This window comes from Alligator mississippiensis, chromosome 2 (genome assembly GCF_030867095.1).
Source record: "Alligator mississippiensis isolate rAllMis1 chromosome 2, rAllMis1, whole genome shotgun sequence".
NCBI classification, from domain to species: domain Eukaryota; kingdom Metazoa; phylum Chordata; order Crocodylia; family Alligatoridae; genus Alligator; species Alligator mississippiensis.
This window is the reverse complement of record NC_081825.1, coordinates 271,288,710-271,316,592: the sequence shown is the minus strand read 5'-3', so window position 1 is coordinate 271,316,592 and position 27,883 is coordinate 271,288,710. Positions and strand designations below refer to the sequence as shown.

The following is a 27,883-nucleotide window of genomic DNA, read 5'->3' as shown; positions in this document are numbered from 1 at the left end:
CACTGCAGACATGTGCCTTAATTTCCTCATTCCAGAGCAAATGTCTGTCTGGTTACAAACCGGTTCAGCGTAGCCAGGTTAGACTAACCTGTAAAGGTTGAATCAATTCAGGCTCAGGCTTTTGAATGTCTATCCCTAGCCCCAGAGACCAGGGTGCTGGCAGCCTGTCCCTAGGCTCTGCCCCCTAGGCACCCCACACCATGGCACTCCAGGATGTCACACAAAGGACATTGTACGTAGTTTTCACAGGGAATAAGTTTTTTTATTGTTGGTGGGTGGGGTGGGTGATGGAGGGGCTTTGTTTGTTGAGGATGGAGGGGGGCTTTAGTTGATGTAAGGGGAAAAACTTGTTCAGAACTTGAATGAGAAACGTGTTCAGTTTGGCTTAGTATTTTTCCATCTCATTCCCATTCATGAGGATGTATTAGCCACTGCGGAGCTTGCCTCTCAGCTCAGTTTCCTCTTCTGGGGGGTTTATAGTGGCCAGTACCCTTGGAGGCTTTAATGACAGTTGAAGAAGCTGCAGGCAAAGAAAAAAACTGTCTCAATTTCACACATCTCTATTGAGTATGTCACTGGAGAGCTTTATCAGCTTTGTGGACAGAGCATATCTTGTAAACCTAATCTGGTCACGCAAAGGGTGACCTTCCCCTTTCACCCTTGATGGGAAAGAAGTGAGGCAAGATTGGTGAGGTTGTCTTTGGTGACCAAGATGCAGACACCATCGCTGGGCAGAAAAGAGGCAGGCAGACAGCATTGGAAAAGCTGACTTCAACAGATATGTCTTCCTCCCCCATTCCCATGAGGAGAGTGACACTAGAAGAGTGGAAAAATTACATCTAAGTCACTAGGGCCCACATCAGCAGTTACATTGCCATCTTAGGTGCTTAGGCAGATGTGAGCTCACACTTTGCCTTCTCTTGGGACATGGTTGGAGGGCATCAGACATCACAGACACTGACAATAGCAGAATGCAGCAGAGTTTTTGGACTTCGATTGCTGCCACCTTTGCAAAAGAGCTCCTCAGAGATTCCTTGGTAATACCTCCAGTGTAAGCCCATCTGACACAAGCAGACTTCATGTAGTGGACAGAGGCAGATTTGGTAGACTTCTGGGCTTCTCAAGGACAATAGACTCCTCAAAGAAGGCCATTAAATGGGAAGGGAGAAAATAAACCACCTAGCTTCTTTGGTGGCAAAGTGGGCTGTGATAACCTGGAGCAAGTCCTGAGACTCAGTTTACCTCCCGCTCATATGGTCAAATTTCTAAAGGGGAAAAAGGGGTGTTGGTTGTAGCCATGTTGATCTAAGGACATAGGCAGACAAGGTTATATAGAGGCATATAGAGAGTCTGTCTCTATATATAAAGGGGAAAAACAACTTTTCAATGAACAGTTCCCTTGCTCACGTTCACAGAGTGCAGCATGACAAATAAACCTTAGTGTCTCATTTCCCTGTGCTCTTGTAGAATGCAATATGGTACATAGACCCATGATGTGTTCTTTTCTGGATCTTAGCTTATACCTCCACAGCAAACCCTACATAGACATCCTTGTCTGGCTACTCAGACAGTGATTCTATATATACAGTTCCTGTGTGGTTTAGGTAACTTGGAAGGCCTTGTACAACCCTGTATTGTTTGGCCCTTACGTTTTTGCTCGCATCTTTTTTTGCAAAGATAGGCAAAGATAGCCATGCTGTTACATAAAGGGAATCAGAAATATAGGATACAATATACAATTTCCTAGGCATTTACCTTGATGTACCATACTGCAATCTTCCTTTCCCATCTGCACAGAACTTTATTGCATTGTGTCAGTCTAATTCATATGTTGCTATGGGAACACATGAAACAGTGAAAGTGATAAATTCTGCACTGCAGTATGAAGGCATTGCTGCTTGGTCCATATTTAAAGTTGCACACATATATAACTATGGTAGGGTATTATCTCCCTTGAGTATGCATTTCATCACTGAATTTACAACTCACTGCAAAGAAAGAATGAGTTTTGGGAAAAGTAACGAATCACTTTGGGCAGTAGTTCAGAAGCTAGCAGTTTAAAGTGAGCTCCTTTTAGAAAAGTAGGTTTTGGTCCTAACATTTTCTTTGGTTCCTGGCTTGATTACAACAAATCCGTGTTTAGGCTATGGATATATGAATCTTAAGGCATGAGTAAATCTCACTGTAGGAGCTATATACCAATGAGAAAGTTGTGCATGGAAAAGCAATCATTTGAACAGAGGACAAATGTAGCTGTCTTATCCAAGAGTAAATCTGCCACTACTAGCCAAGGCTACATTGTTTTTAGAGGTTGTATCATGTGTTCACAGCTTTTTTTTTACACCAAGACTGCTTGACTTGCCAGGGTGAGTGCTTCCTATTATCTATGGACTAAAATTCAACACCTGATTTTAGAGAAACCCCAGGTATAGGTTTTTTAAAAATCAGTTAATTACATGTATTAGCAATTTCTAACAGTTTCTGCTAACATAAACCAATAGAGATTGTTTTCCCATAAAAAAGCTATTTGTGCTGGCACCATGTAACTAACTCTCATGACGTTATCAGGAGTCTTGAAATATCTGTGTCATATACCCTGACTCCAGATGCAGCCTGGGTGCATCTCTAAAACAAACATTCACTTTCAGTATGCTCTCATACTTTTAGGTTGCCCTTCTGCCTCAAATCCCTTTCGGCTATGTGCTGAAACTAGCTGAGACATGCCAGAGGCCAATTCCTTGGCCTATGGTGTCTCAGCCCTGTGCCACTCAGGCCTTGCCACAGCCCTTGGCTGAGGGGATTTTGTCAGCTAGAAGGATTGCATCCCTCCCCAGTTATGGTCACAGAAAAGATGGACCCCCCTTTCCATAGAATTGGCAAGCCTGTATGGTCAAATACTCTGGAATCACAGTTATTGCTGACAACAAGTGTTTTGTATAAAAGATAATAAAAGATTTTTATGAAAAGAAGAACAAGCATAAGAAACCAGTAACTGTATGTTGAGAAACAAATAGCTATGAGAATAAACAAAAGAAGAAATCAGAACAATAACCTGTTTTACCCTGCATCTTAAAACCAAGAATGCAGTCTCCACCCAGCTCACCAGTGTTTTTCCAAACCTAAGAAAAACTGAAGACCAAGTAATTCTCTCAAGCAAGCCTCAAGTATAGCTGCTTAGGTAGCTAGTCATATATGTCACCTCTTGGATTCTTGTGGGGCTCCAGCTATGCATAGGATTTGCAGGGACCTCCTGAGTTGAGTCAAGTGTCCACACAGATAACCATGTCATACAGCCCCTTCCATAAACTCAATCTTTACCTTAAAGATAATTAGTTTTTGCCTCCTACACATCTCAAATTAGGAATCTATTCCAGAACTTTGCTGCTCTGATATTTAGAAACCTTCATCTAATTTCCAGCCTTAATTTATATGCATTTGTTCTTGTGCCAACATTGTTCTTTCAATTAAAATAGTTTTTATTCCTCACTGATTACACCCCTGATGCATTTCTAGACAGCAATCACATCCTTACTCAGCTTCCATTTTGTGGTGTAACCAAACTCTCTTAGTCTTCTCTCCCCTGAATGGTTCTCCATTCCCCTAATCACCTTAAGGCTATCGACAGACATTCAAAAAGCCAGAGTCTGAACTGATTCAACCTTTGCAGGTTAGTCTAAACTGCCTAGGTTGAACCGGTGTGTAACAGAACAGATGTCCCCCTGAACTGAGGAAATGTGGGCACATGCCTGCAGTTGCTCAGGCCAGGCGTCAGAGGGTGCTAGAGCACAACCTCCACTGCAGGGGAACTGTGCTGGAGGGGCATAGCCAGTACTGGCTGAACTGGCCAGAGAGGGGTTTAATTCCCACCTTTCTGTCCCACCAGCAGGTACCCGAGCTGGGTCTGCCAAGTGCTTCCTTCTCGCTGCTGCATTGGAGGGCGCCATGGTTCCTAAGGCAGAGGGGGCAGTGAGGGGAGTTATTCTCCCCTCTATCCCCACTGCCCTGTGGGGACCACAGCTGGGTCTGCCCGCTCCGACTGCCGCTGCTGCCTTCCAGCGGTGGAATAAGCCCCCTCCTGTCTCGTCTGCTGGACACTGGAGGGAAGGGGAATAACATCTGTCCCTGCCCCACCAAGGGGCCCTGCCAGCTGGTGTCTGGCCCCACCAGGTGAGGGCTGGTTGGGGAGCGGGCTTCCTGGGCCAGCTTGGGGGTGCCAGCAGGCCCTGAGCCCGGCAGCCGACACTGCTGTGCCCCCTCCCCTGTGCAGTACCCAGGGTTGCAGCTGCACAAGCAGCTGCAGGCTGGCTGGGGCAGGGGGCTGTTCTGTTCCCAGCTGCCACTGCCATGGCCACACCACACTGTGCTGTGGCCCCAGCCCCGAGCGGTGCAGCACCATGTGGCAAGACCTGCAGCTGGAGGGGAGGGGAGGGGAGGGGAGAAAAACAGCCCTGCCGGGCCAAGCCAGCTTCCCCTCCCTGCAGCAGTTACTCCCCCTCCCCCTCCTGCTGCTTCTGAGCTGCTTCAGGAGGTGGTGGGGTGCAGGGGGGAGCTTCAGCCCAGGCAAACTGTTAGCCACTTAAAGCCGTTAAGGATTGAAAAATTTATCTGAAAATCTCTGGAAAAGAGAGTTAATTCTGTTGCTGAGGAGACAGAACAAACTGAAAGGAACCCCAGGAGTGTGTGGGGCATTCATGGCTGCCAGCGTCTGACAGGTCTGGTTCTGACCTAAGCAGGCTGAAGTCCTATTGTTACTAGTCAACAGAACTTAGCATGATGAAGAATATCAGCATCATAGCTGGTGCCAAGCAGCACCCTCACTGGCAGTTTCTGCTGTAAGACCAAATTTGAATGGTCATGGATACTGCCATTTCAACTGTGGACATGGATGACTGGTGCCACCTTAGTTTGGGGGGGTGGGCATATGTGCCCCCCGCCCCAGCAACAAGTCAGTGACTGGTGGGGGGGTTCCCCCTGTGGCTGATTGCAAGATGGCCGATTGCTGCAGCCGCTTCTGGGAGTGCAATGGTGCTCCACTCCCAGGCCAGCACTTGCGCCGGGGGGGGGGGGGGGGGGTGCTGGCACTCCCACCTGCACCCTCACCCACTGCCTAAGTGGGGGGTACAGCCAGTCAGGGGGTGCACTGGCACTCTTACCACTGACTGTGGAAGTGACAGCACAGGCCTGAGGCATATTTGCAATGTCTTGGCAGGAATGCTTGTGCTCACATTACCTATCATGGAATGAAATGGGGTGCCTCTGTTTGTATGGTGCTGTGAGTTCTGCTCAATTCAAAATTTATTTCAATACTTTTGAAAAGTGAAAGAGTACAGTCACTCTACAAAACAACAAATTGGGTAATAGGAAGTAAAGCAACCACATGTTCTTGCAGGGAGAGATATCCTGTGATGTTTCCTGTCCCTAATCACACTTAGTGATAATAGTCCTGGTATCCTGCCCATGTTGTTGTTGATCAGAGTGTGTTACTTTGACAGAGCCAAAGAAGTGCAACCCAGTCTTAGTCTTCAGCTAGGTATATTGATCCAAAGGTGTGTACCCGATGAGGAGAAAGGGTCTGGATCCAGTGGGAATATGTTCCCCTTCCAGCAAGTTCAAGCGAATAGTCCCTCATGTCAGGACCCATCCCTTGTCAATGGAGTAATGAGTTATAACTACTCAATATTAAGCTTCAAGGGGATTTAAGGACAAACAGCATGGTTGCTCCAACTGGAATTTGAGCATGATGGTAGCATTAGTCCCCCTCCTCATGATTAAAAAGCAAATAAATGAGGCATTTAGTTATAAAAAATTAAGTTGGTTTTATATCTTACCTGAGAGACAGTACAATGTATCAGCTCTAATGGGAACCACTCACCATCCCAAGCCTTGATGGTGCCCTCACACCACCTCTCTCTCTATGTACTTCAGTTTCCATGTATAATGAATGTAGCGTTTAGTGTTCATATCTATATTTATGCATGATTAGATGCTGGCAAATTGCATGCGTTAAATTGCCATAACTCAATCTGCTATCTAAATTTCCCATCCAGAAACACTTCCTATTCTTGTAAAAATATATAAACATGTATATAAAAAAAAAAAGACATTTTGGTCCTTAATAATGGATCTTCCAGAAGTCGTTGCTATAAGCAATATTTTATCTCAAAATACTATATTTAAATAGTCATTTCCTAAGAGCTGCTTCAATTCCTGTCAAGCTTAAGATCAGGGTTTTTCTTTTTCTAAACATTTTACCCCATTTGGGGAAGGTGGAGCTGTTATCTTTACTCACTGCCTGCACCCTCACATCCTTCACATGAAAGCAAAAAAGAAAAGCTCTGGGTTCCATGTTAATTTCTCTTTCTTAATTTTAAGATCCCCTTGCATGATTAGTATTATAATTAAAGTGAACAACTTTCAGGGAGCAAACACTGGGGCACCAGTTCTGGATGTTCCACAGATGCTATTAGCCCTTGTGAATTTGATGGCAGCTAGTCTGTTTTAGGGTCCCATGGAACTGCATAGTTTGTGAATATTATCAGGTGAATATGACCTGAATGTCTGTATGAGGCGTTAGAAAAGTCTAGCACCATATACACCCACTTTCCGTTTCTCTTCCAAGAGACACATAGAAAGATAACATCTCAGTTGTTGATATCCTTTTAGAAGAAAATATGTCACACTATATTTGTATATCTGCGTATTTGCACCACTAAATCAGTATAACAAATACATGTGAACTTAGGCAAACACCCGCTTTCTTTTAATAGCTCACACCCTTACATTAAAATAAAGAATCATGCTCAAGATATTAAAAAGGTTTTCACTGATGGAGCTGTAATGACATTACTGGCATGATTCTTTGTGCAATGGAAAGAAGGAAGTAGCATATTTAACCCTTTTAATTCAAAATCATATTTTTTTTTCCTATCTCATCAAAAGCTAGACATATTTTGTGAGGGTTCAGGGCATGGAGGTATGCTAAATTTGGAAACAAAAACCACCAAGTCCTTTTGCACATGTCATTCAAGAGTAGTGAAAGGAGAATTGAGCCCAATATTCCTGAGAAGAATAAGTCAGGTTACTTTTAAAATCCTAAATGGTTTCTTATAAAATGTTAAATATGAAATGCAACCAATCAGCTGCAAGGTGGCCTAGGTTACTGGAAAATGTTACTTACATGGATTTGAGCAATTGCTTTATGTGGCAGGGCACTGTTGGTGGCTGCCACTTTAAGGGCCGAGCCAAGCAGCCAGCAGGTGCTTAATTGCTGCAGCCATTTTAGATCCATGGCTGCCTATATAAACAGGGCAGTTTGCTGCTGGCAGGCCAGACAGTAACATTGCCTGGCTGCTATGCTGAACACAACATCCTGGAAGTAAGAGTAGGAGCTGTAGGGGATGGTTTGGAGGCTCCTGGTCCTGGGCATGGCCAAAAACTGCACCCTGCCGGGAGTGGGTGGCCTGGTGGGGCTCTCAGAGGTGCAGGAGCCCCCAGGAAATGCCAGGCCAGTTACCAGCCTGGAGGAAGGTGAGTAGGGGAGCCTTAACCCCAGCCCTCATTTTCAAGTGGGCTATTCATACCATCAGAGCAGGGAAGGCCAGGTAAGCTTCAGGAAGCACCTGAGCCTGCTGGGGGAGTGACCCCTGTGGGGCCAGGCACACTTCAAGAAGCACCTGAGTTGGGAATGAGGGACCCCGATCTCTCAGTGCAGGCAGGAGACATAGACCCAACTGAGGGACTTGACTGGCCAGTGCTGGGGCCAGGACCGGAAGGGTCAAAAGGGCCAGGGGCCCACTGTGAGGGACGCCCATATGCAGCAAAAAAGCTTGGGGTTCCGACTGGCCTGAGGCAGGGCCAGGGCTTATACAGAAGCTGAAGGTCCCTTTGAAAGGGGCCACAGCTAGTGGGTGAAGGGGACGGTTGAGTTGACTGCCTGAGATGCCATGTGTGAGGCTTGGGCTGCAGTGTAGGAGTGGAACAGAGCTACAGAACCCTGTCTCCCCCCCCCCCCCCCCCCCCCGCAATATCAGGGTGTAAAATGGGCAGCCTCCTTCCTTAATTAATAACATAATAAATTAATAAGGCGTGGCAGGACAGGTGGGCAGTATGCCCAGAGGCACGTGGGGAAACTAGTTCTGTGGCTAGTCAGGGACCCCCCCCACATTGCCACACTTTATTAGATCTTTATTTGGTATTGGGATCATTTAGGAAGAAATTTAACCCTTTGGTCAGATGTGTACAGAGTATGGGGGTTTTAGTAGGAAGCATGATCATCTCTTCCTTGAATCTCTCAAATGTATTTTAACAATCTACTTCTTGTCCCTGTAGTGGTAGGACATTGATAGCATCTAGCATTCTTAATGTTCTAGAACATTATGCCTGGAGTTAAGCAAGAGGGTGTTTGTGCAGTTGTGTTTGGAATAGGCTAGACAGGCTCACATATAGTATGATTGAGATAGAGATGGAATCATAGAAAATTAGGGTTGGAAGGGACCTCAGGAGGTCACCTAGTCCAACCCTCTGTTCAAAGCAGGACCATCCCCAGCTATATTATTCCAGCCAAGGCTTTGTCTAGCCGGGTCTTAAAAAACTTCCAAGGACTGAGATTCCACAACCTCTCTGGGTAACCTGTTTTAGTGCTTTGCTACTGTGACAGGGGGCCTCCTGGGACCGAAGGTCTGTGGCCCGCCTGCCTGTCACCATGACAGGGGGGGCCTACTCAGGGCCACACTCTTCGTGGCCCACCCACCTGTCTCTGGACAACTGCCCGCCTATCTCGCCCACCACGCCTTTGATGATAATCAATTCATATATTGATGTCAATTAAGCGGGAGGCTGCCCATTGTAATGCCCCAATGCCGGGGGGTGCTCTGCGGCTCCGACCTCCCCTAATACAGGTACTCCTCATTTAACGACCGAGTTCCATTCCTGCGACTCGGTTGTTAAGCAAATTGGTCGATAAGCGAGGAGCCGCTCTGAGCAGCAAAGTGGTCCCCGCAGGACCGTGTGCTGGCAGCCGCATCCCTGGGGCGGGGGGCCGAGCTGCTCCCTCCCCCCCCTCTTGCCAGCACCAGGGCAGCATTTGGCCCTGAAGCCAGGGCTGGTGGGAAGAGGATGCTGAGAGCGGGGAAGGAGCTGGCACCAGGGAGCAGGAGGGAAGCTCGGCCCCGGCAGGCAGAACTAACCACCGCCCTTAAGCCCACCCTCCAGACCCATGCGTGTGGCTGCTCTGCGCCCTGCCGGCTGTCGTTGCGTGGGGCCGGGGGCATCATGCCTGCAGGCAGGTGGAAGCCGGCGCAGCTGCCCCGGTGAGGAAAGCTCGCTCCGTGCACCCCGCCTCACCCGGGCCGTGAGCGCGGGAGCTGTCTGCCCCGCCGTGCTGAACCTGCAGTGCGCCGTTTCCACAATACTGTACAGGTACTCCTCACTTAACGACCTACCTGCTCGGAGTACCGACTGCTCGGAGAGCTGGTCGTAAGTCCGCGCGGTCGTTAAACAGGTAGGTCGTTAAGTGAGGAGCACCTGTACCGCAGCCCAAGCCTCGCAGATGGCATTACGGTGTTCACATTGTCACCGTCCCCACACTGGGCTCCAGAATCATCCGTACAGGACCCCAGTATGATCCTCTCCTATCAGGCAGCCACTCCGCCGTCCTCCGGGCTACCTAGCCCCCCCCGAAGCCATGTTCCCCTCTCGGGTGTGGTTCCCCCAGAACCTTCGGCCTCTTGCCCTGGCCCACCTCAAGGCCAGTTGGGACCCCAGGCCCCCGGCTCTTGGGCATCCCTCGCGGTGGGCCCCCAGCCCTTTTGACTACCGTAGTCCTGGCCCCAGCTTGGGCCAGTCGAGGGTACTCTCCCCTTTGGGCTGGGTCTCTCTAGCTGCTCACTGTCTCTGGGCCTCACCGTGCCACTACTCCCCATCATCTAGGGGCAACTGCAGCACCACGCCCATAATCGTTCTCACTCTTGGGGTCCACCCTCTCTGGGCCCCTCACAACACTGGCCCATCTGGGCCCCCCAACAAACACATGGGTAACCCACCCAGTGGTGGTGGGAGCTAGGGGTTAGGGCACCCCAACCCGCCTTTCACCAGGGTGATAACTGGCCTGGCATTTCCTGGGGGCTCCCGCGCCACTGAGAGCCCCACCAGACCACCCACTCCCGGCAGGGTGCAATTTCAGGTCATGCCCAGGACCAGGAGCCTCCTTACCATCCCCTTGCAGCTCCCCCTTACCTCCAGGTCATTCACAGCAGCCCTACAGCCAGGCAATGTTACTGCCTGGCCTCCTGCAGCCAAACTGCCCTGCTTATATAGGCAGCCCTTGTGTCTAAAATGGCTGCCCTAATCAGGCAGCTGGAGGCTGCCAGCTCTAGGCCCTTAAAGTGGCAGGCACACACAGTGCACTGCCACACACCTCCCCCCTTAAATGGGGGCTCTCATCACCACCCCCCTCTCTTGGGGCTGCTCTCATTAGTGCCCCCTCACACCGGGGCTACGCAACCCGCTGGTTGCTCTCACCACTGCCCCCACTCACTGGGGCCGTCCCCTCACTGGGGCCGGGGTCATCGTACCCCGCACGCAACCCACTGGTTGCAGCTACCTTCCTGTTGTGAGTTTTTCCTTATATCCAATCTAAATTTCCCTTGCTGTACCTTGAGACCATTGTTCCTTGTTCTGTCATCTGTCTTGATGATCCTACCTAGAGCAGAGATTGGATTAGATGACTTCTAAAGCCCCTGCTAGCCCTAGTTTTCTATGCTTCTATGACTAAAGAGAATTTGGGCTGTTGGGAGAATGATTCTGCCCTCATTGAACTTCTGATGTATAGAACCAACTCCACTGTTATCATGCTGACAAGAGTACTATTACTGCCATCTTGAAAAGCTGTGCAAATATTAAATAACTATTTCTTAACACACACTTGTTGCTTTAAATGTTCTTATTGCATAGCGTAGGACATTCAGATAATGAGAGGGTAAATGACTTACTTTGTTTACCTGGTAGCAGCAATTCAGCATGTGCCAAAGCTGTATTCAAGTCACTAAGAAAGGCAGGATTACACATTGCACATTCCTGGCTCATGATCCTGTATTTAGCCCAGTCAGAGGTATAACAGGTCAATGTGGTGGCAGCTATTATTGTGCCCCTGCTCTTCAGTTATTATATTATGAAGCCCATTACTACCTTGTAATTAAATAGGATTTTTTACATGAGCTTTTGATTTTCTTTTTAAAAAGGAACTTCCTTCCTAAGGGTGTGTAGGTTGTAGCTGTGTTGGTCTAAGGACATAGGCAGACAAGTTTCCTTGGGTGAATATGATATCTTTTATTAGACCAACCCAAAAGGTTCCTAAGGGCAAAATTCTTCTCAAGGAGGTGTCCTGGTTCTTTGACTATAGTGTCATCAGGAGTTCAGTGCAGAATATGAAATAGCACTGTGTTTTCTCACATACAACATGTACCTCTTTCCCCACAATCAGTCCCTGAAACTGGGGTGCATGTTTTTAGCAGGAAAGTTGTTTCCTTTACTGGAAATGGAGACATGGTTCATGCCATGCAGCTACCAAGTTGGCTGCTGTTGGGTCTGCTCAGCAAACTGAAAGGGCTGAATCTTGAATTAACCCTCCTACAGCCATATCTATTGGCTGAGCACTGTAGCTTGTGCCCAAAGGAGCAAGAAAACTGTTGGTAGTATCTTGATGAAGCTCATGATGTAGAAACAACACTTTATTTACAGAAACTTATATAAAGAACTAACAGTCTTGCTATTGCCCTTTGCAAGGATCTGGGGCCACTGCAGGAGATAGTCAGACATATCAGGAAGTTCCTAATGCAACATGTCCTAGACACTCTGGCACTTCCAGGAGTCAGCCATTATTCTGAAAAATCTTTTTTCTCCATTCTGACTTCCAAAAACAAGAAGTATTTTATTTGGGTGTGCATTTTATGCAAGAAAATACAGTAATTGGCAGTGTTGGTAAAAAGAATTGCAGCATCAATCCTAGAGGAAGATGTTTATTCAGTTATTTCTGTATGCAGCACCCATCAGTGAAATAACCCCTTGCAATTATATGTTGAGCACAAGACTTGCAACATCCTTTGCTAAATGACAGTTCTCCAGGCAAACTCACCATCATGGGGATGAACAAACTTGATGAGACATTGAAAAATGTAGAAAAAATATATTTTCTTATTACATTTTTTGTTTTCTAAAAATTATTAGACAAACACAGAAATGATGCAAGGTACAACACGTAGCTGGCTGTACACCTTCAAAACTTCCCTGTAGCCCGATAGAAATGTAATTTCAGGCATAATGTCTGGGATTTTCAAAGTAGCTCAACAGAACAGGCATCTAAATTTCACTAAAATTTAATGGAAGTTGTGCTTCTTGCTCCCTCACACTGCTTTGAAACCTACATCCTATGTCTATTGTAAGCACAGCTGTGTCTTCAAACAACTTGAAAGATGATTCAGAAAATGTAATCCTGAACAAGATTAGACATGGGATCATGTGAGCAGTTTCAGATCAAGTTATTTGATTGTCATCTGGGGAAGTAAAAGCTTTATAAAAGCTTAGGACCTAATTTAGACACAGTATAAGTAATTCTCTTTTCATGCCACTAAATGAAGTGGAGGTATACTTACTCAAAGCTGAGCTAAATGCAGCCCTAATACAAGTAATTTTTTTTGTTTTGATTTTTCCCCATCTGCTTTTTAAAATAAAACATTTATACAAAAGAACTGTAATTTGCCATTGTAGTATTGTGAAATACTTTAAGGAGATAGGAGCAGTATCACTTCCCCATTTTATAGAAATAAGACACATAAAGATTTACCATGGGTCTTACACTCAAAATATATGAAGATTTCCTGCAACTGGTCATGCCGACACTGAGGTCTGCATGTGCAGAGCTTAAACCCGGACTAAGGCCATCCAGAAAAAGATGTATGGCAATGTCTATGTGGTAAATGTACTATGCCTGGCATAAGAGCCCTTAAACATGCTGAGCTGTTCTGTGTGGAAGGGTCCTTAAACTAGAATGAATGTAGTCACATCTGTGTGGCACTTCAGATGGGTTGATTAGTTCTGCTGAAAGACAGGGTCAGTTAGCTTGCCTTGGTACAAACCTGTCTGGCATGTAGCATAGGCACAGCTATACGGCTTCCTGTTTAGGAGGCAGCCTGATTGGTCACGTGCTTAAGAGTGTTGCTGACAAATAGAGTAATTTTACTGTGTAGATGGGACTTCAGACATCTAAAATGGGACTTAGATAGATTTTAGGCATGAGAGTCCAAAGTTATAACCTTGAATACCCTTGCTCAATAACCATGTAATACTGGAGGCACATAAAGCTCAAAACCATTTTACGTTTTGTTTATTTGTTTGTTTGTTTTTTGGGGTTTTTGTTTTTTTTTTTTGCTTTAAAGTTTCTTAGATACCCAAACCTGCACTGTACCTATTCTGACAGGGCTGAGCAGATTGATATCTTGCTCGCACAGTCAATGTCAGTGTTCCTTCACTTAAATCCCTTTGGTCTGGTAGGCATTGTCTGGACACATCCTACATATACCAGCAGGATCAGAGTCCATATAAAATGTAGTTGCAGTTCCTGTTTCCTTGTTAGTGTGTGGCTGGAGGAGGAAATGTCTGCTTTTTATATGATGGCTTAGTGGTTAGGACATTTGCCTTGGAAGCATGAAGGCTAGGTCCAATTCCTTCCTCTACCTGAAGAGATTCAGTGCGATGTCTCCCATGGAAGTGTCTAGGTATTAGTCTAGCAAGTCAGGCTCACTCTTGCTCTCTCTCTTTCTGGCCTAATCGATCTTGAATTCTTTTCTGTACTGTGGCACAAGGTAAGATAGGTTGGTGGAGAAGTCCCTCACTTGGAATAGGCAACAACATAACCTGGGTGATAGGCGGTTGAATCCCCTGAATATGAGGTGGGCAAGGAATTCAGGTCTCTCATTTCCTGGGCAAGTGACTGACTTTTTGGCTATTATATAAAAAGTAGGTACTATTTTCACCTGTCCTCTTATTTCTGTTTGAGTAAAGAAGTAAGCTCAGAGCTGTCCTTGATAAGAAAAAAGGTGCAGGTGCTTATCAGGAAAGGATGGGGAAATGTCTTTGAAACACTGAATAAATCATTTGAGTTGCAGAGGACAGGGTTTAAGATATGGGCCTAGCTAGTACTACTGGCTAGCTCTGTACAGCTGCCTGCTGACTGTGCTGACTTCAGTCTTCTTTCTGGCATCTATCTTGGACTCCATTCTAAGCGTCCTAACTCCACCCATACTTCGTGGACAGCCTCAGCTCCTAAAACTGGGTTCTGGCTTGTATTCGGGGGAATAGCTGCTTAATAGTTGGGTGATGCATATCTGACTTCCGGGTACAAAAATCCTTTAATAGATCTAGTCCATAGTGATTTGCTAAGCAAGAGACTGGAAGGCAAGGAATGAATGTCTTCAATCCCATTCCAATATTTTATCTATGTTGTGATGGCTAGAACTACCTTTTTGCTGCCAAACATGTATTCCCAGTTAAGGTCTTACAGTTAGGCTGATTTTCTTTCTGAGGGTATCTCACAAAGGTGTTGAGATACCCAAGTACAGCACTATTCATAGTGTTGTACTTCTCTGAATGGAACTTTTCAGGAGCCAACAGGCACTGGTACACTAAACTGCTTCAAATTCAGTGGAAGTGATTTCTTTATTATTCCAGTGTGGTGAAATTAAACATCTGCTTTTTAAACATGCTATGTGCCTAGATCAGGTTTGTGATAAGACAGCACAACTTGCATTGCAGTTTCCTATGTTGTTTGTTTCGTAGTTTAAATGTTGTGTGTGTGTGTGTGTGTGTGTGTGTGTGTGTGTGTGTGTGATGTGTATATGTGTTTAAACTATGAAACAAACAACATATATATGTGAAAAAACAAATGACCATAAGAATTTGTTGGGAAGATACTAATATATCATGCAAAAAAAATAGGCCAAAAGACAGGACCACTTAGATGTGGTCATTACAACTGAGAATAGTGAGAATCTTTTTTTTTTTTAATTTAGAAAAGTGTCTGAGTATCCGATTCATGGATGATATGAACAGGCACAACCAGTGGTATTTGCCAGGATCTATGTGATAGGGACATGTGTAAATTAAATGCACAAACATATGCTTTGACAAATCTTTCTATATAGCTGTCTAAGACCACCGTAGGTAGAGAACTTTTGCCTGGTGGTTCTCCATCGTGCAGCCCGATCTAGAGGTGTGCTACATAGGTTGGCTGAAAACATTCCATCAAAGATAGTACTAGGCCTGATTTACCGGTTCACTTGGGCTAGGTGTAGGTTCCATTGATTTCAGTGACTTGATGTCTCTCTGTGAGATCCCATGAGAGAATTTGGCTCCTATTTATCACCTGTAATCACTAAAGTATGCATTCTTCCTTGTATATGAAAAGCTGTTAAAAAATAGTCCTCAGCTACACCCCTGCAACTCTTCTGATTTCACTTTTCTCAGGATTGTTTAATTCAGTTTTAGTGGTGTTTACCGGATGTAAATGAGGGAACAATTTGGCCTTTCTGTATTTATTATCAACCCTTGCTTTGACAATTCATTATTTCAGGTCTTTTTAAAGGTGGTTCAGTTTCACACAAAGGTCCCCACTGGTCCCTCGTCTACTGCTCTTGGAAATAGTACTAGACACAACAACCGTCCTGGGCTGGCTTAACTCAGTGTGCTGCATAGAAAAGCAGCATTTGAACAAATTCAGGATATCTGTCCTCCCAGATTCACTTACAAAGCAGTACAGAATTGGGTCAGTAATACAGTTCAAACTTGTTAAAGCCAGTATGATCCTGTAAACCGTATACATATGAAGGGAGTCTTTAATGCTGCGAATGAGCAGCACAGCATGGTAGGGGGTGAAGCAACCAATGAAAGTAACAGTGATGCTCAGTAACAGCTTCTTGATTTTCCTTTTTTCTCTGTCCTCCGTGGCTTGATTACGTCTTACAACTCGATAAATTTTATAGTAGCAAAACAGAATGATGGTCAAAGGGATTGTGTGTCCTGTAATTATCCTGAATATGTTGAATCTGGCTTGCCAAGGTTCCATGGGGTATTTATCATAACATATTGTATAGTTCCTGAACATGCAAACGTTAGTGAATGTTTCATTATGGATCAGAACTAAGAAATTCAAGATGATTTCCAAAGCCCAAAAAAATATGCTGACAATCAAGGCGCATCTTCTTGAGCGCAGATGTTGGAACCTTAATGGGTAAACTAAGGCTAGGTACCTGTCAGCAGAGATGCAGGTGAGGAAAACAGCGCTAGTGTAAAAATTTGTTTGTATAATGAAGGCAGAAATCTGGCAGAGCAAGGAAGAGAACTGCCAGTTGTCTCCCCTCGATGTGTAATCAATCCACAGAGGTAGAATCAGACAGTAGAAGAGGTCAGCCAGGGATAAACTGAAGAGGTAGATTGCTAACTCATTTTTCTTCCTCACCTGCATGCAGGATACATAGAGGGAAATACAATTGACAGGAATACCAATCACAATCACAATGCTGTAAACAACAGGAAACAAATACTTATCCACCTGGTTATTTATATTGCATGTATTATTATTATCCATTGTTCTCCTGAGAACAATTCTTGGGCTAATTCCAGCCTGGGTACAGAAAAAGAAACACTCTAGTCTCATGGGTCACCTTCTGCTAATTCTCCAGAACCCAACGAAAAAGCTTCCATCCAGAACACTGAAATTTCTTTCTGTTACAAGAAAAAAAATTAAATGTCATTTGATTATCATTCAGTTAGCCTGATGTATCAACCAATACAAAACTAAAGGGGGGATCTTGATTTTCCACCCTGGCAATAGCCATGGCTTTCTGATTTAGAGCTGTCTAATTCTGGCATAAATTATAGTTATACAGAGACTGCCCTAATTTATGCTAGTGAAGGTTTTCTCTGACAGCCTCTCTCTCTTCTCTTCAAAGCATATATTTGTGCATTGTCCATGTCTCACCCTCAGATCAAGCTCAACATACCTTTCTTCCTTTGGTACTGGGAACTGAGGCTGAAGACTCCACCCCTGGTGGAAAGTGGTCTTCTGCACAGGAGACATTTTTCCCTGGCCACTTCAAAGCTACTTTGTACATTTTACCCAGCAATGTAAAGAAATAGCTAGCAGAGTTATCATTTCTTTTCTCATGTAACACCTGTAGTCTGAAAGAACTATTTCAAAATATAAAATGATAAGCTGTCTTTATGCATGGGACAGGCTTCTAATCCCTACTCTAAAAACCAGAATATTTTACTCATTCAGATCCAAGAATTCCTTTCTGCCATGTTGCCTACACGTCTTTCTGTTTATGTCACTGAGCATTGGATTAGGTTGACTCTGAATGCAGTAGTAACCTCCAAACAGAAACTGCTGATGAAACTGCAAAATTTTATTCTTACACTGTCTTCCAACATCGGTCTTTCATCAGCCCCATGGGACGCCCATGCCCGCTACAGGGCCGGGAAGTCCGGGTGAGGGTGATCCCCTGCCCTCCATTAATGCTGACTTCGTGAAGGAACATCTTGAGAAGCTGGATACCTTCAAGTCAGCCGGCCCTGACAGTCTTCACCCCAGGGTACTCAAGGAGCTGGCGAGCATCATAGCCCAGCCTCTAGCGCGAATCTTTGAAAACTCTTGGCGCTCTGGTGTAGTGCCCGAAGACTGGAAGAAGGCCAATGTGGTGCCTATCTTCAAGAAAGGGAGGAAAGTGGATCCAGCTAACTATAGGCCCATCAGCCTGACTTCTATCCCGGGGAAGATCTTAGAAAAGTTTATTAAAGAGGCCATCCTTAATGGACTGGCCGACGCCAACATCTTAAGGGATAGCCAGCACGGGTTTGTTGCGGGTAGGTCTTGCTTGACCAATCTCATTTCCTTCTCCGACCAGGTAACCTATCACCTGGACAAGGGAGATGAGATTGTTGTCATATATCTTGACTTCAAAAAAGCCTTCGATCTGGTGTCCCACGATCGTCTCTTGGAGAAACTGGCCAATTGTCGCCTTGGGTCCTCCACGATCCACTGGCTGGAAAACTGGCTCCGGGGTCGGACCCAGAGGGTAGTAATTGATGGAAGTCACTCATCGTGGTGTCCTGTGACCAGTGGGGTCCCCCAGGGCTCTGTCCTTGGACCCATACTGTTCAACATCTTCATTAATGATGTGGACACTGGAGTCAGAAGCGGACTGGCCAAGTTCGCCGATGACACCAAACTTTGGGGCAAAGCATCCACACCAGAAGACAGGCAGGTGATCCAGGCTGACCTGGACAGGCTCAGCAAGTGGGCGGACGAGAATCTGATGGTGTTCAACGCCAATAAATGCAAGGTTCTCCACCTTGGGAAAAAGAACCTGCAGCATCCTTATAGGCTCGGCAGTGCTATGTTGGCTAGCACTATGGAAGAAAGAGACTTGGGGGTCATCACTGACCACAAGATGAACATGAGCCTGCAATGCGATGCTGCGGCTAGTAAAGCGACCAAAACGCTGGCTTGCATCCATAGATGCTTCTCAAGCAAATCCCGGGACGTCGTTCTCCCCCTGTACTCGGCCTTGGTGAGGCCACAGCTGGAGTACTGCGTCCAGTTTGGGGCTCCACAATTCAAAAAGGATGTGGAGAAGCTTGAGAGAGTCCAGAGAAGAGCCACGCGCATGATCAGAGGTCAGGGAAGCAGACCCTACGATGACAGGCTGAGAGCCCTGGGGCTCTTTAGCCTGGAAAAGCGCAGGCTCAGGGGTGATCTGATGGCCACCTACAAGTTTATCAGGGGTGACCACCAGTATCTGGGGGAACGTTTGTTCACCAGAGCGCCCCAAGGGATGACGAGGTCGAATGGTCACAAACTACTACAAGATCGTTTCAGGCGGGACATAAGGAAGAATTTCTTTACTGTCCGAGCCCCCAAGGTCTGGAACAGCCTGCCACCGGAGGTCGTTCAAGCGCCTTCATTGAACACCTTCAAGATGAAACTGGATGCTTGTCTTGCTGGGATCCTATGACCCCAGCTGACTTCCTGCCCTTTGGGCGGGGGGCTGGACTCGATGATCTTCCGAGGTCCCTTCCAGCCCTAATGTCTATGAAATCTATGAAAACATGCTTGATGAAGGATGATCTTGAGCATGTCTTGTCCAAACACTCCCATTTATATTGCCAAACCTAAAAATGTGGTGAAGCATGTGGAGTGACTTTCCAGTGACTTTCAGGAACTTGTTTTTCAGTGTGCATGAGGCGTACCCTGCAAATGGCTTCAATGCTACATTTCTAGGTTTGGTGCCTGCAAGTAGAATCAGGTGAGTAGGGCATCCTCAAGAGTGATACTTCTCAAGAGCACCAGGGACATGGCGTAGACATGGTGTAGCCCACCACCATTTCGATGTTTATCTTGCTGGGATCGTTTGGTCCCTGCAGGCTTCCTGCCTTTGGCAGGGGGGCTGGACTTGATGATCTTATGAGGTCCCTTCCAGTCCCTAATGTCTATAAAATCTATGAAATCTATATCTAAAGCACAGGTGTAGCAGGGCATCTCCATGCCCAGGGTAGTCACTGCACACAGGGAAGCATTGCCTGCTGTACAGCTAGTGGTGGCCATCCACCCAGCCACTATCTGCAGTTATTTTTCTGGTTCCTCCTGGCTCTCAAAGGAAGCATTTGGTGCTGCTGTCCTGGTTGCCCCCTCACCCCACTACCTCCCCCAGTTACATCACTAACCAAAGATGCAACAAGAAGAGTAATTTAAAGTGGTTCCTGGTACCATGTATAGTATTCCCTTTTGCTGCTAACGTGTTTCAATCCTGAAATTCCAGCTCAGATGAATTTCTTTACTTCTCACGTCCTTTTTTTAAAAACTCTTGGAGGAAAGTCTCACTTCTCTGAGGCAGTCAATCTTTATTAATATCTTAGCCATGTTTAGTGAGAATATGACAGCTTCATGAAATCATCTTTCCAACACTGAGTCTCTTAAAGGAGATAGAAATAGCCCTCAGGAGAATGCCACCTGGGCAGAGGTAGTAGAAACACCTCCGCCCCCTCTTCATCTCACAAATCACCACCACTATAGACTTTGACTAGGATATGGGAAGGGAAAGATGGGAGCGACTGGAACATTCATTGTTCTATTTGGGGCTTTAGAAAAGGTGCTGTAAATTATCCTAGCATTTCGGGTGGGACCTAGCATATCCTAGCATATGGTGGGACTATCTGCCAAATCTATATCTCAACCTAGAGTTCAACCTGAACATTTCTGATTTTTTTCTCTCTCTTCCCCATTAATCAAAACATTTATATTTGAAGGTTAAATTTAAAACATTTATCTTTTGTCAAAATATGTGTTCCTTTCAAACTCATCCCCTGTGTTATTTTTGCTATTTATAGAAGTTATGTGAAATCATGTCTCTTGAATTTTTATCCTGGTTTCCTGTGCCAAGGCTAACACCTCTGTCCTGTGAAAGCCTCGTTGAGCAAAGTGTATGCTATTTATTCAGTCTGACACCCCCAGATTGCTCTGTCCTATCAACCATGCTAGGGCTTGAATCTTTTGGAAATCCTACCTCTGTATTACTATTTTCTTTTACTCAATTTCCTACTTTTGCAAACAGGAAGACAAATGTTGTTTGTAGACATTAATGATCATTCAGGCAGTTGTAGCTAAGAAATTGTGAGGTCAAGGATGCCATGTGATTGCATTAAATGGTTGTGCATTAAAATTGGAGGGTGTAGTTGCTAGCTGGACTTATAGGAGAAGTCATGATCTAGACCTCGGTGTTTTGACAGTTTTATTACAAAGTAGTTACAGTAATTTTAATCATGTGGGTGAGGGTGTGTGCCTATTTCCTTCTCAACCTGGTTCCACTATCTTCTGCATCTTAGAGCCTCTCCACCACAGTTTAGTTTTGTAGTTTCTGGTTTTTAGAGAGAGAAATTTGGGTGATTGTGAAGCACTCCCATCTCAAGCTCTGACTCTTGGATGCAAGAAGCATTCCTGTGTACCCTGACATGCACAGGAACAATGAAGTAGGCTTACATCCTCAAGAGCCTCCAAGAGGAATAGGATCAATGTGATCTCAGCTAATGTGGGGAAGAGCAGAGTGATAGTAAGACATATCTCTACAGGGGGCTGGAAACAACCATATCCTGGTTTTGCTGAGGGAAGACTGGGGAAGAGGCTCAAACAGGGCTCCACAAGGTCTCAGCTATGATAAGAGATGTGGGAGAGGGCCTCAGATATTCCCAAATCCTGGCACACATGCACGGAAGAGGAGAGCCTAAGGCTGACGGGTATTGGCACTTAATATTTCTCACTTATCTTGTCAGCCTTTCCAATGTCATCCATACCCATCCTCTCACCCTGTTCCCCACTGACTGGACCTCAGCCCTGCCATAAATTTCCTTTTTGAAAATAGTTTGATTACTGTTTTTAGTACTCAATTTGATTTTTCCAAATGCAAAAAACACACTTTGTCAGAATCAGGTACCTTCCTTCCTATCCCACCATCATCTTCTGCTAAGAGCTGGATTCTAGACAACTGGATAAGCATTAGCTTAGTCCAAGGACTACTGAATGTTCCCAGAAGCCACACCATGAATGTGAAAAATAGCAGGCAAAAACCCCTTTTTTCTACTTTGTACTGACTATGCGTAGGCTGTCTGGCTCATGATGTAGACTTACGTCTGTTTTGAATGCTAGCCTTTTTTGCATTCTGGTTTTTGTTTTCCTGCCACAAAGGTTTGCTAGTTTCACATTCAGGCCTACCATGGGTAAAATGAGAACCAAAAAAACTCAGAAAGCAAAATCAGAATGACAACCTTAAGAAAAGCTCTTTGTTGGGGAGCTATCACTTGGGAACACCTTGCTCAGATGGCCCCAAATTTGGATGCTAAGCTTGTCCTATGTTCCTACAGAAGTGTGAATGAGTAAGTGGGTTATAGAGCACTTACATAAAAGAAGGCATTCTCTATTTTTGTTTCAGCAAAGTGGGCATTTGACTGTAATGCTACAATTCCGGCTTTCATTGTTCTCTTACCCCCAGATTTGATAACTAAAGTTCAACAGGTGTACAAATAGGGCATTTTGGTTGCCATCTGGTTTTCTGATACAAAGAATGAAGTGTCTATAATTCATCTGTGGTTAGTCTTTGACTGTAATTAGAAAAAGAGAGCTTATGAAATGAGTGTGCTGCAGGGACAAGGTGGCAGAACCACTAAAGGGTAAATGAAGAGATAACTATAAAGAAATGTAAAGGGATCAGGTTTAAGTGAAGGTTGGGGCAAGGGGATTTTCTACCAGAATGAGCAATCTTATTCCGTGTTCCATGGAGTTCGCATATGTGGCCTGTGGTTTGTGCACATCAAAGAGAAACTGTTACGTAGATGTGTCTCCAATTCAATGTGTGTTCACCACAGGGAAGACTTCCTCTCTCAAGAAGGAGATAAAGGCAAAGAAACAAAGGAAGTGGCAGTTTGTGCAATCCTGTTGTCTCACTCAAATCAAGATTAATAGTTCCTTGCTATTAGGGCCACTAAATTCATGCATACATTTGAAAAACTTATAAGAAAACCTTGTCCAGCTATGCCTCTGAGGACATTATATTTTAAAAAGACAGATGGAGTGCACCACTAATTAAAACCAGGAATCTAGATTTAGTGGGAATGGCTAAAAGGCTCCTTTCCAATGTGATTTGCTAGTTAGACTTCATGGATAATAGGGGACTGTTACATTTAGGTCACATAGTGTTACTTGAAGCAGAAAAGCTCAAGCTGAATTTGTATCTTTTCTTTTACAGTCACTTTTCTGTTGGCCTTCATCTATTGTCATGCCTTGCTTCTGGACCTGCCTCCCGATTTCTTCATGCCAAACACCATCTTCTCTTTCCAATCTCTTAGTTGACCTTAGTGCTCCCTCAAATTTCCCTGTGCTGATTCACCTGGCTAGGAGTGTAGACTATAATCATTGTTGTAAGTATTGTATTTGTTTCTATGGGTTAGGGACCTTTCTTTACACTTATATGTAAAGTGACTTATGCAGCAAAGATCTGAGTTTGATACAGCTTTTTATGCAGAAGCAATGAAGGAGAGATTCAGAGGGCCCAAGTGGCATTTTCCTCCTCAGATGTTCTTTATGCCCTTTTTTTAATAGGTCACTCCACTTTTTTGGTATCTGTTGACAGCTACAAGGAGTACACGCTCTTGTTGCAGACATAGGGGTTATTCCAGGAGGCAGTTTCCTGTTCACTGAAGAACTCATTTCTAGTCCCTGACGATGTATTGGTGTTATGCTTGTGCTCTCAGTGGGAGAAGCCCATTAGAAGGGTATCATTCTGGAGCTGAACAAACCTCTGAGTGAATGACCTTCACCACAGTGTATGCAAGTCAGCCAATGAACTTCATCAGCAGCAAATGTTTTAGGTAATGGCCCAGATCATATAATCACAGAAGACTCAGTTCTTCCCTCACATATACTCTGTACTTTTCTGCAGTTGCCTGGGTCATCTAATGGAAGACTTTGTCTATAATGTTTATTTCTTAACCAGTCCTTTCTGCATGAATGAATGAAATAGACCCATAGCTTTCCTCTAGTAGGGTGGCTAATTCTAGTTTTTTATTATATTTTCTTACCCAGGAGCTTGTAAGCACCCTATGTAGAGTGTTAAGTTCTGCTAAATATATCTATATATTGGTTGAGCTGTTTTCAATTGCTCTGTTATCCATACTAGAATAGTCAAAAACTATCCTAACTATAGGGTACTGCTGTGTAAGCACAGATTCTGGGGCTGTTTCAGACTTGTGTGGCTGAGGGTAGAGTTTAGCCCCTCATACTTACATTCTCATTTCTGAATCAGAAATATTTCCAAAACAACAGAAGTGTGTAGACAGACAGGAGCTCAGCAACATTTCCCAGTTGGAGGGTGGTGGGGTAGCGGGGGTGCAGAGGCAGATGTTCATTAGTACATGGCCACTGCCACTTCTCCCCTCTGCTCAGCTGTGACATGGTGTGGTGAGGCAAAAGCCACCTTCTGCAAGAGCCTGTGCTGCCTGAATGCAGAAATTTAAAATATGCAGTAATGATTCAGGACAACATCTGGAGAAATGGACTAGAAAACTACACATTTCTAGGGCTCAATCACCAGCCCACAGGCCAGATCCAACCTGTGGAGCCATGGCATCCATTCTGCAGGGTTCTCTCCCCCTCGCCCTCCCTTTGGTATTAAAATTTGGCCTGGGGGAAAAGTGGCAGTGTTAATTGCCACTCCCCTGCTCCCAAATTTCTGGACCCACGAGGAGCCTGGTGGAACAGATAGCATGACCCTGCATGGTAGATTGGGTGTGCAGGGCTGAGGCTGATTTGGGCATGCAGGGCTGGGGCTACATGGCCCCAATCTGGCCTAAGGACTGGCCCTGTGCCACTCATCTGGCCCACAGTTGGAGCATGCTGTTCTAGGGTATTGCGAAGAAGCTGATAGGGGCCTTTCTAATCATTGCTGGAGAAAAGTCTATGTTATCTATGGTGTCTCTATTACAATCATTCTTGAAGTATTTGTGTTCTAAACACACTGTAATCTAGAGCCAGAGAACATTATCTAGAGAGCACTTGATGGATTCTCTTTGTTTGCTGCAATTTGAAAACAAAAGAATCAGCACAAAATTGCCCTTTCATTTGACAACAAACACAAAATGAAGGTTCCAGTAATGCTTTCTTTATTACTTTTCCTGAAGGGGCCAGATTGCCCACCTCAGTTGAAAAGGGATTTTTTTTTTATCAGCCAGGGGAATACTGTTGTTTTGGAAATTATGTGAAGACCAAGCAGACTCTGGGTAATGATTCTGTTTTATGAACAACGTGTTTTATTCAACAAATTCAGCTTTAACCACTGTTAACTGGTTTAATTTTTTTTTTAAACATCTGCAAAGGACACGTTTCACTATAAATACTACATTTCCAAATTCAAGATCTTAACATAATGTTTGTTACTGGCAGTTTTTAGCCTTGTGTGTGCTAAGCTGCTTGTAAAGTGTTTAGCTTTGTTGATAAGACAAAGGGGGAAAGAGCAGTGTTGGAAAAGCTGGAAGGTCAGTGAAAGCTGCACTTACAGCAGTGCAACAGCAAAACATCAGAAAAACAAGCAAAAGATACCTTGAACTTTCTCCTACTATACCCATATTTTGAATGGTCAATGGGTGATTCACATATATAAAATAATAAATGGCCACAAAATGAATCCCTCTGAAAGAAACACCTCAGTTATCTGGTTCTTATTTATGATGACCTGATCCAAAGCTCAAGTCTGAATATTTTCAAACCTTGATGCATTTGAAATCCAGGTCTGAATGGGAATTTTTATGATGATGACCTTATTTACTTACCATTTTTCAAAGCAGCGTGGTTTCTATCTACCATAAACCTACACTTAAAATGAACAGCACTTTCTTCTTTGCACTGTCACATTTTACTCAAACGTGTCACAAATTAAGTGAATCTTCAATAGGGATCCAAATGAGCCTACAAGAATGCCATCTTTTGTTAGCTAAAATGAGCTTAGCAAACTATTTGACAAACCATTAAAATAATCTCGATGAATAGTTCATATAAACTAAGTAACAGCACTTATTTTACCTAGCTAATACATAAAGAACACAAAATACATTTGTGAGGATGCAGCCTGTTACAAGTACATTTTTTTACCTTAGTAAAATATATTTTTGGTTTTGTGGATATACAGAGAGACTGTGAAAAATAACATGTATATAATGACAAAAATGTAATAAACTACTTTTCAGTTCATTTTATCTTTCCAGTGTTTCTCTTGTTTAGCTTTCACAATCTTTGGGATTTGGACTATAAGATTACTTCAGAACTGTGCCCTTTTTTGTGCAGAAAAAAGTGAAGAACAACAATCAGCTGACTTATAATTGCCCCATGGCAACATCACAGTGATAGAAACACTATAGCCTCTTTGGAAAATCCATATGAAAATATTTTAATTAGTTCTCCACTCCTCCATAATACACTAGAAGTGTTTCATGTGGTAATTCTATAAAAGTAGAAAACCAAGTCCACCAGATAAGCATGCTGTTTTTACACTTCTCTGCCTTCTGAAACACCCACTTGCCCTTCTGCTTCATGCCCTATACAGCTGTTATGTAGTACATGATAGTCTTTCTCCATGCCTTTTTGTCTCATTGTTTAGCAATATTATATGATGTTATCAGCATCACAGTAAGGGGGAGTCAACATGAGCTTTAAAGCAGCAGATAATACTACTATAGCAGTTAGATCCCTGCAGATTTCTTGGATGTGCTAAGCTTACCTCAGAAGCCATTGATTCCAGCGTTGGAGTTTCTACTGTGAAGCCATCATGCCAATGAACTGTAGCTGGTTTTGAGGAAGGAGATGGCTAAAGCAAAAAGAACCTAAAAACAGGAAACTACAACGCAATATACAGTGAAGAATGCACCAATGAGAAATCAGATTAACAGACAGGGTCTAAAATGTTCAGATTTTGTGTTTCCAACTATTTAGTTGGTCTAATAAAAGATATATTTACTCAAAGAACCCTGCCTGCCGGACTTCCCAAAAAAATTAATGGAAGAGGTTCAGCTCTGAATCTTTTAACAAATTATCCTAGATGCTATGAGACTAGGCATGGCTAATAAATTTGGAAGAACTTTCTTTGGTAGTTGGACAAATTATTTTTACACACAGTGATTTTCATAATTTCTGGGCTTGGTTAAGAATGATTCATTTCTGCTTTTGGGGGATATTGCTACACGCAAAGAAATGTAAAAAAAAAAAAAAAATCTGGCCTATTTGTCAGCCTAGGAGAACTGAAGTGGAATTGCTTATTTCAAAACTCTAAACTAAGATAAGATAAACAGAAAATTTGGGTTCTGTTGAATCAAAAGACAATACTAGACAGCCTTTTCTGTTTAAACATCTGATTTAAATACTTGGGTATTTTTTATGCAGAGAGGACAAGACAAAAAAGTTTCATCCATAGTGTTTACAGTTACTAGGCGATTACATTAAATCTGAAATCACTGACCAATTTTAGGGTGGAGAATGCATGCAAGCTGGGGTGCAGTTCTTAACCCGCAATGTGGTATTTGGCAGGTTTTTCTGCAGCTGTGGCAGAGAACAGATTAGACTCTATTTTGGAAGAAGTCTCAGTCCAATTTGCATCCTTCTCACTGACAGAAACATGACCTAGCCCCAGACATACTATTTACATTTATTTGCCTGTTCAATTCAGTGGCTAATAAGAATAAAGACTGCAGAGGTAGATATGTATCCGTTTTGCAGTGAAAAAGTAGTAGTTACTATCATATCCACACATTTTGCTCACCTTCAGAGAGCTAGCAATGGGCAAAGTGTGACTTGATGACCGTATGGAACAAATTCATCCACGGCAAATGCAGACATAGTTCTTAATGCCTTGTTCAAGTGTTGAATTTATCTAGAGGATGTGGAGAAGCTTGAGAGAGTCCAGAGAAGAGCCACGCGCATGATCAGAGGTCAGGAAAACAGACCTTACGACAACAGGCTGAGAGCTATGGGGCTCTTTAGCTTGGTAAAGCGCAGGCTCGGGGTAATCTGATGGCCACCTATAAGTTTATCAGGGGTGACCACCAGGATCTGGGGGAAAGTTTGTTCACCGGAGCACACCAAGGGATGACGAGGTCGAATGGTTATAAATTACTGCAAAACCGTTTCAGGCTGGACATAAAGAAGAATTCCTTTAGTGTCCAAGCCCCCAAGGTCTGGAATAGCCTGCCATTGGAGGTGGTTCAAGCACCTACATTGAACACCTTCAAGAGAAAATTGGAT

At 44.2% G+C, this 27,883-nt stretch overlaps 1 protein-coding gene across 3 annotated transcripts; it reads right to left on the bottom strand.

The window, feature by feature from the left end:
* Nucleotides 1-252: 252 nt before the first annotated feature.
* On the bottom strand, nucleotides 253-26,450 carry GPR65 (G protein-coupled receptor 65). 3 transcript variants are annotated; one of them, XR_002088468.2, is made up of 4 exons: nucleotides 26,367-26,450; nucleotides 23,882-24,093; nucleotides 16,601-16,773; nucleotides 253-520 (listed from the first exon to the last, which is right to left on the bottom strand). XR_002088468.2 is itself a non-coding variant. In XM_006271973.4 (3 exons), the coding sequence occupies exon 3, from the start codon at nucleotides 16,703-16,705 to the stop codon at nucleotides 15,629-15,631; it is 1,077 nt and encodes a 358-aa protein (XP_006272035.3). In that variant the 5' UTR covers nucleotides 16,706-16,773; nucleotides 23,882-24,093; nucleotides 26,367-26,450; the 3' UTR covers nucleotides 11,295-15,628. The 3 variants fall into 3 exon arrangements, 2 of the variants coding, with proteins under 2 accessions (XP_006272035.3, XP_006272036.3); XM_006271973.4 differs by lacking the exon at nucleotides 253-520 and having other exon boundaries at nucleotides 11,295-16,773; XM_006271974.4 differs by lacking the exons at nucleotides 253-520; nucleotides 23,882-24,093 and having other exon boundaries at nucleotides 11,295-16,773; nucleotides 26,367-26,444.
* Nucleotides 26,451-27,883: the final 1,433 nt, after the last annotated feature.

Excerpts from the sequence above, each read along its gene's own strand:
- GPR65 (XM_006271973.4), bottom strand. The coding sequence starts at position 16,705 with ATGAGACTAGAGTGTTTCTTTTTCTGTACCCAGGCTGGAATTAGCCCA.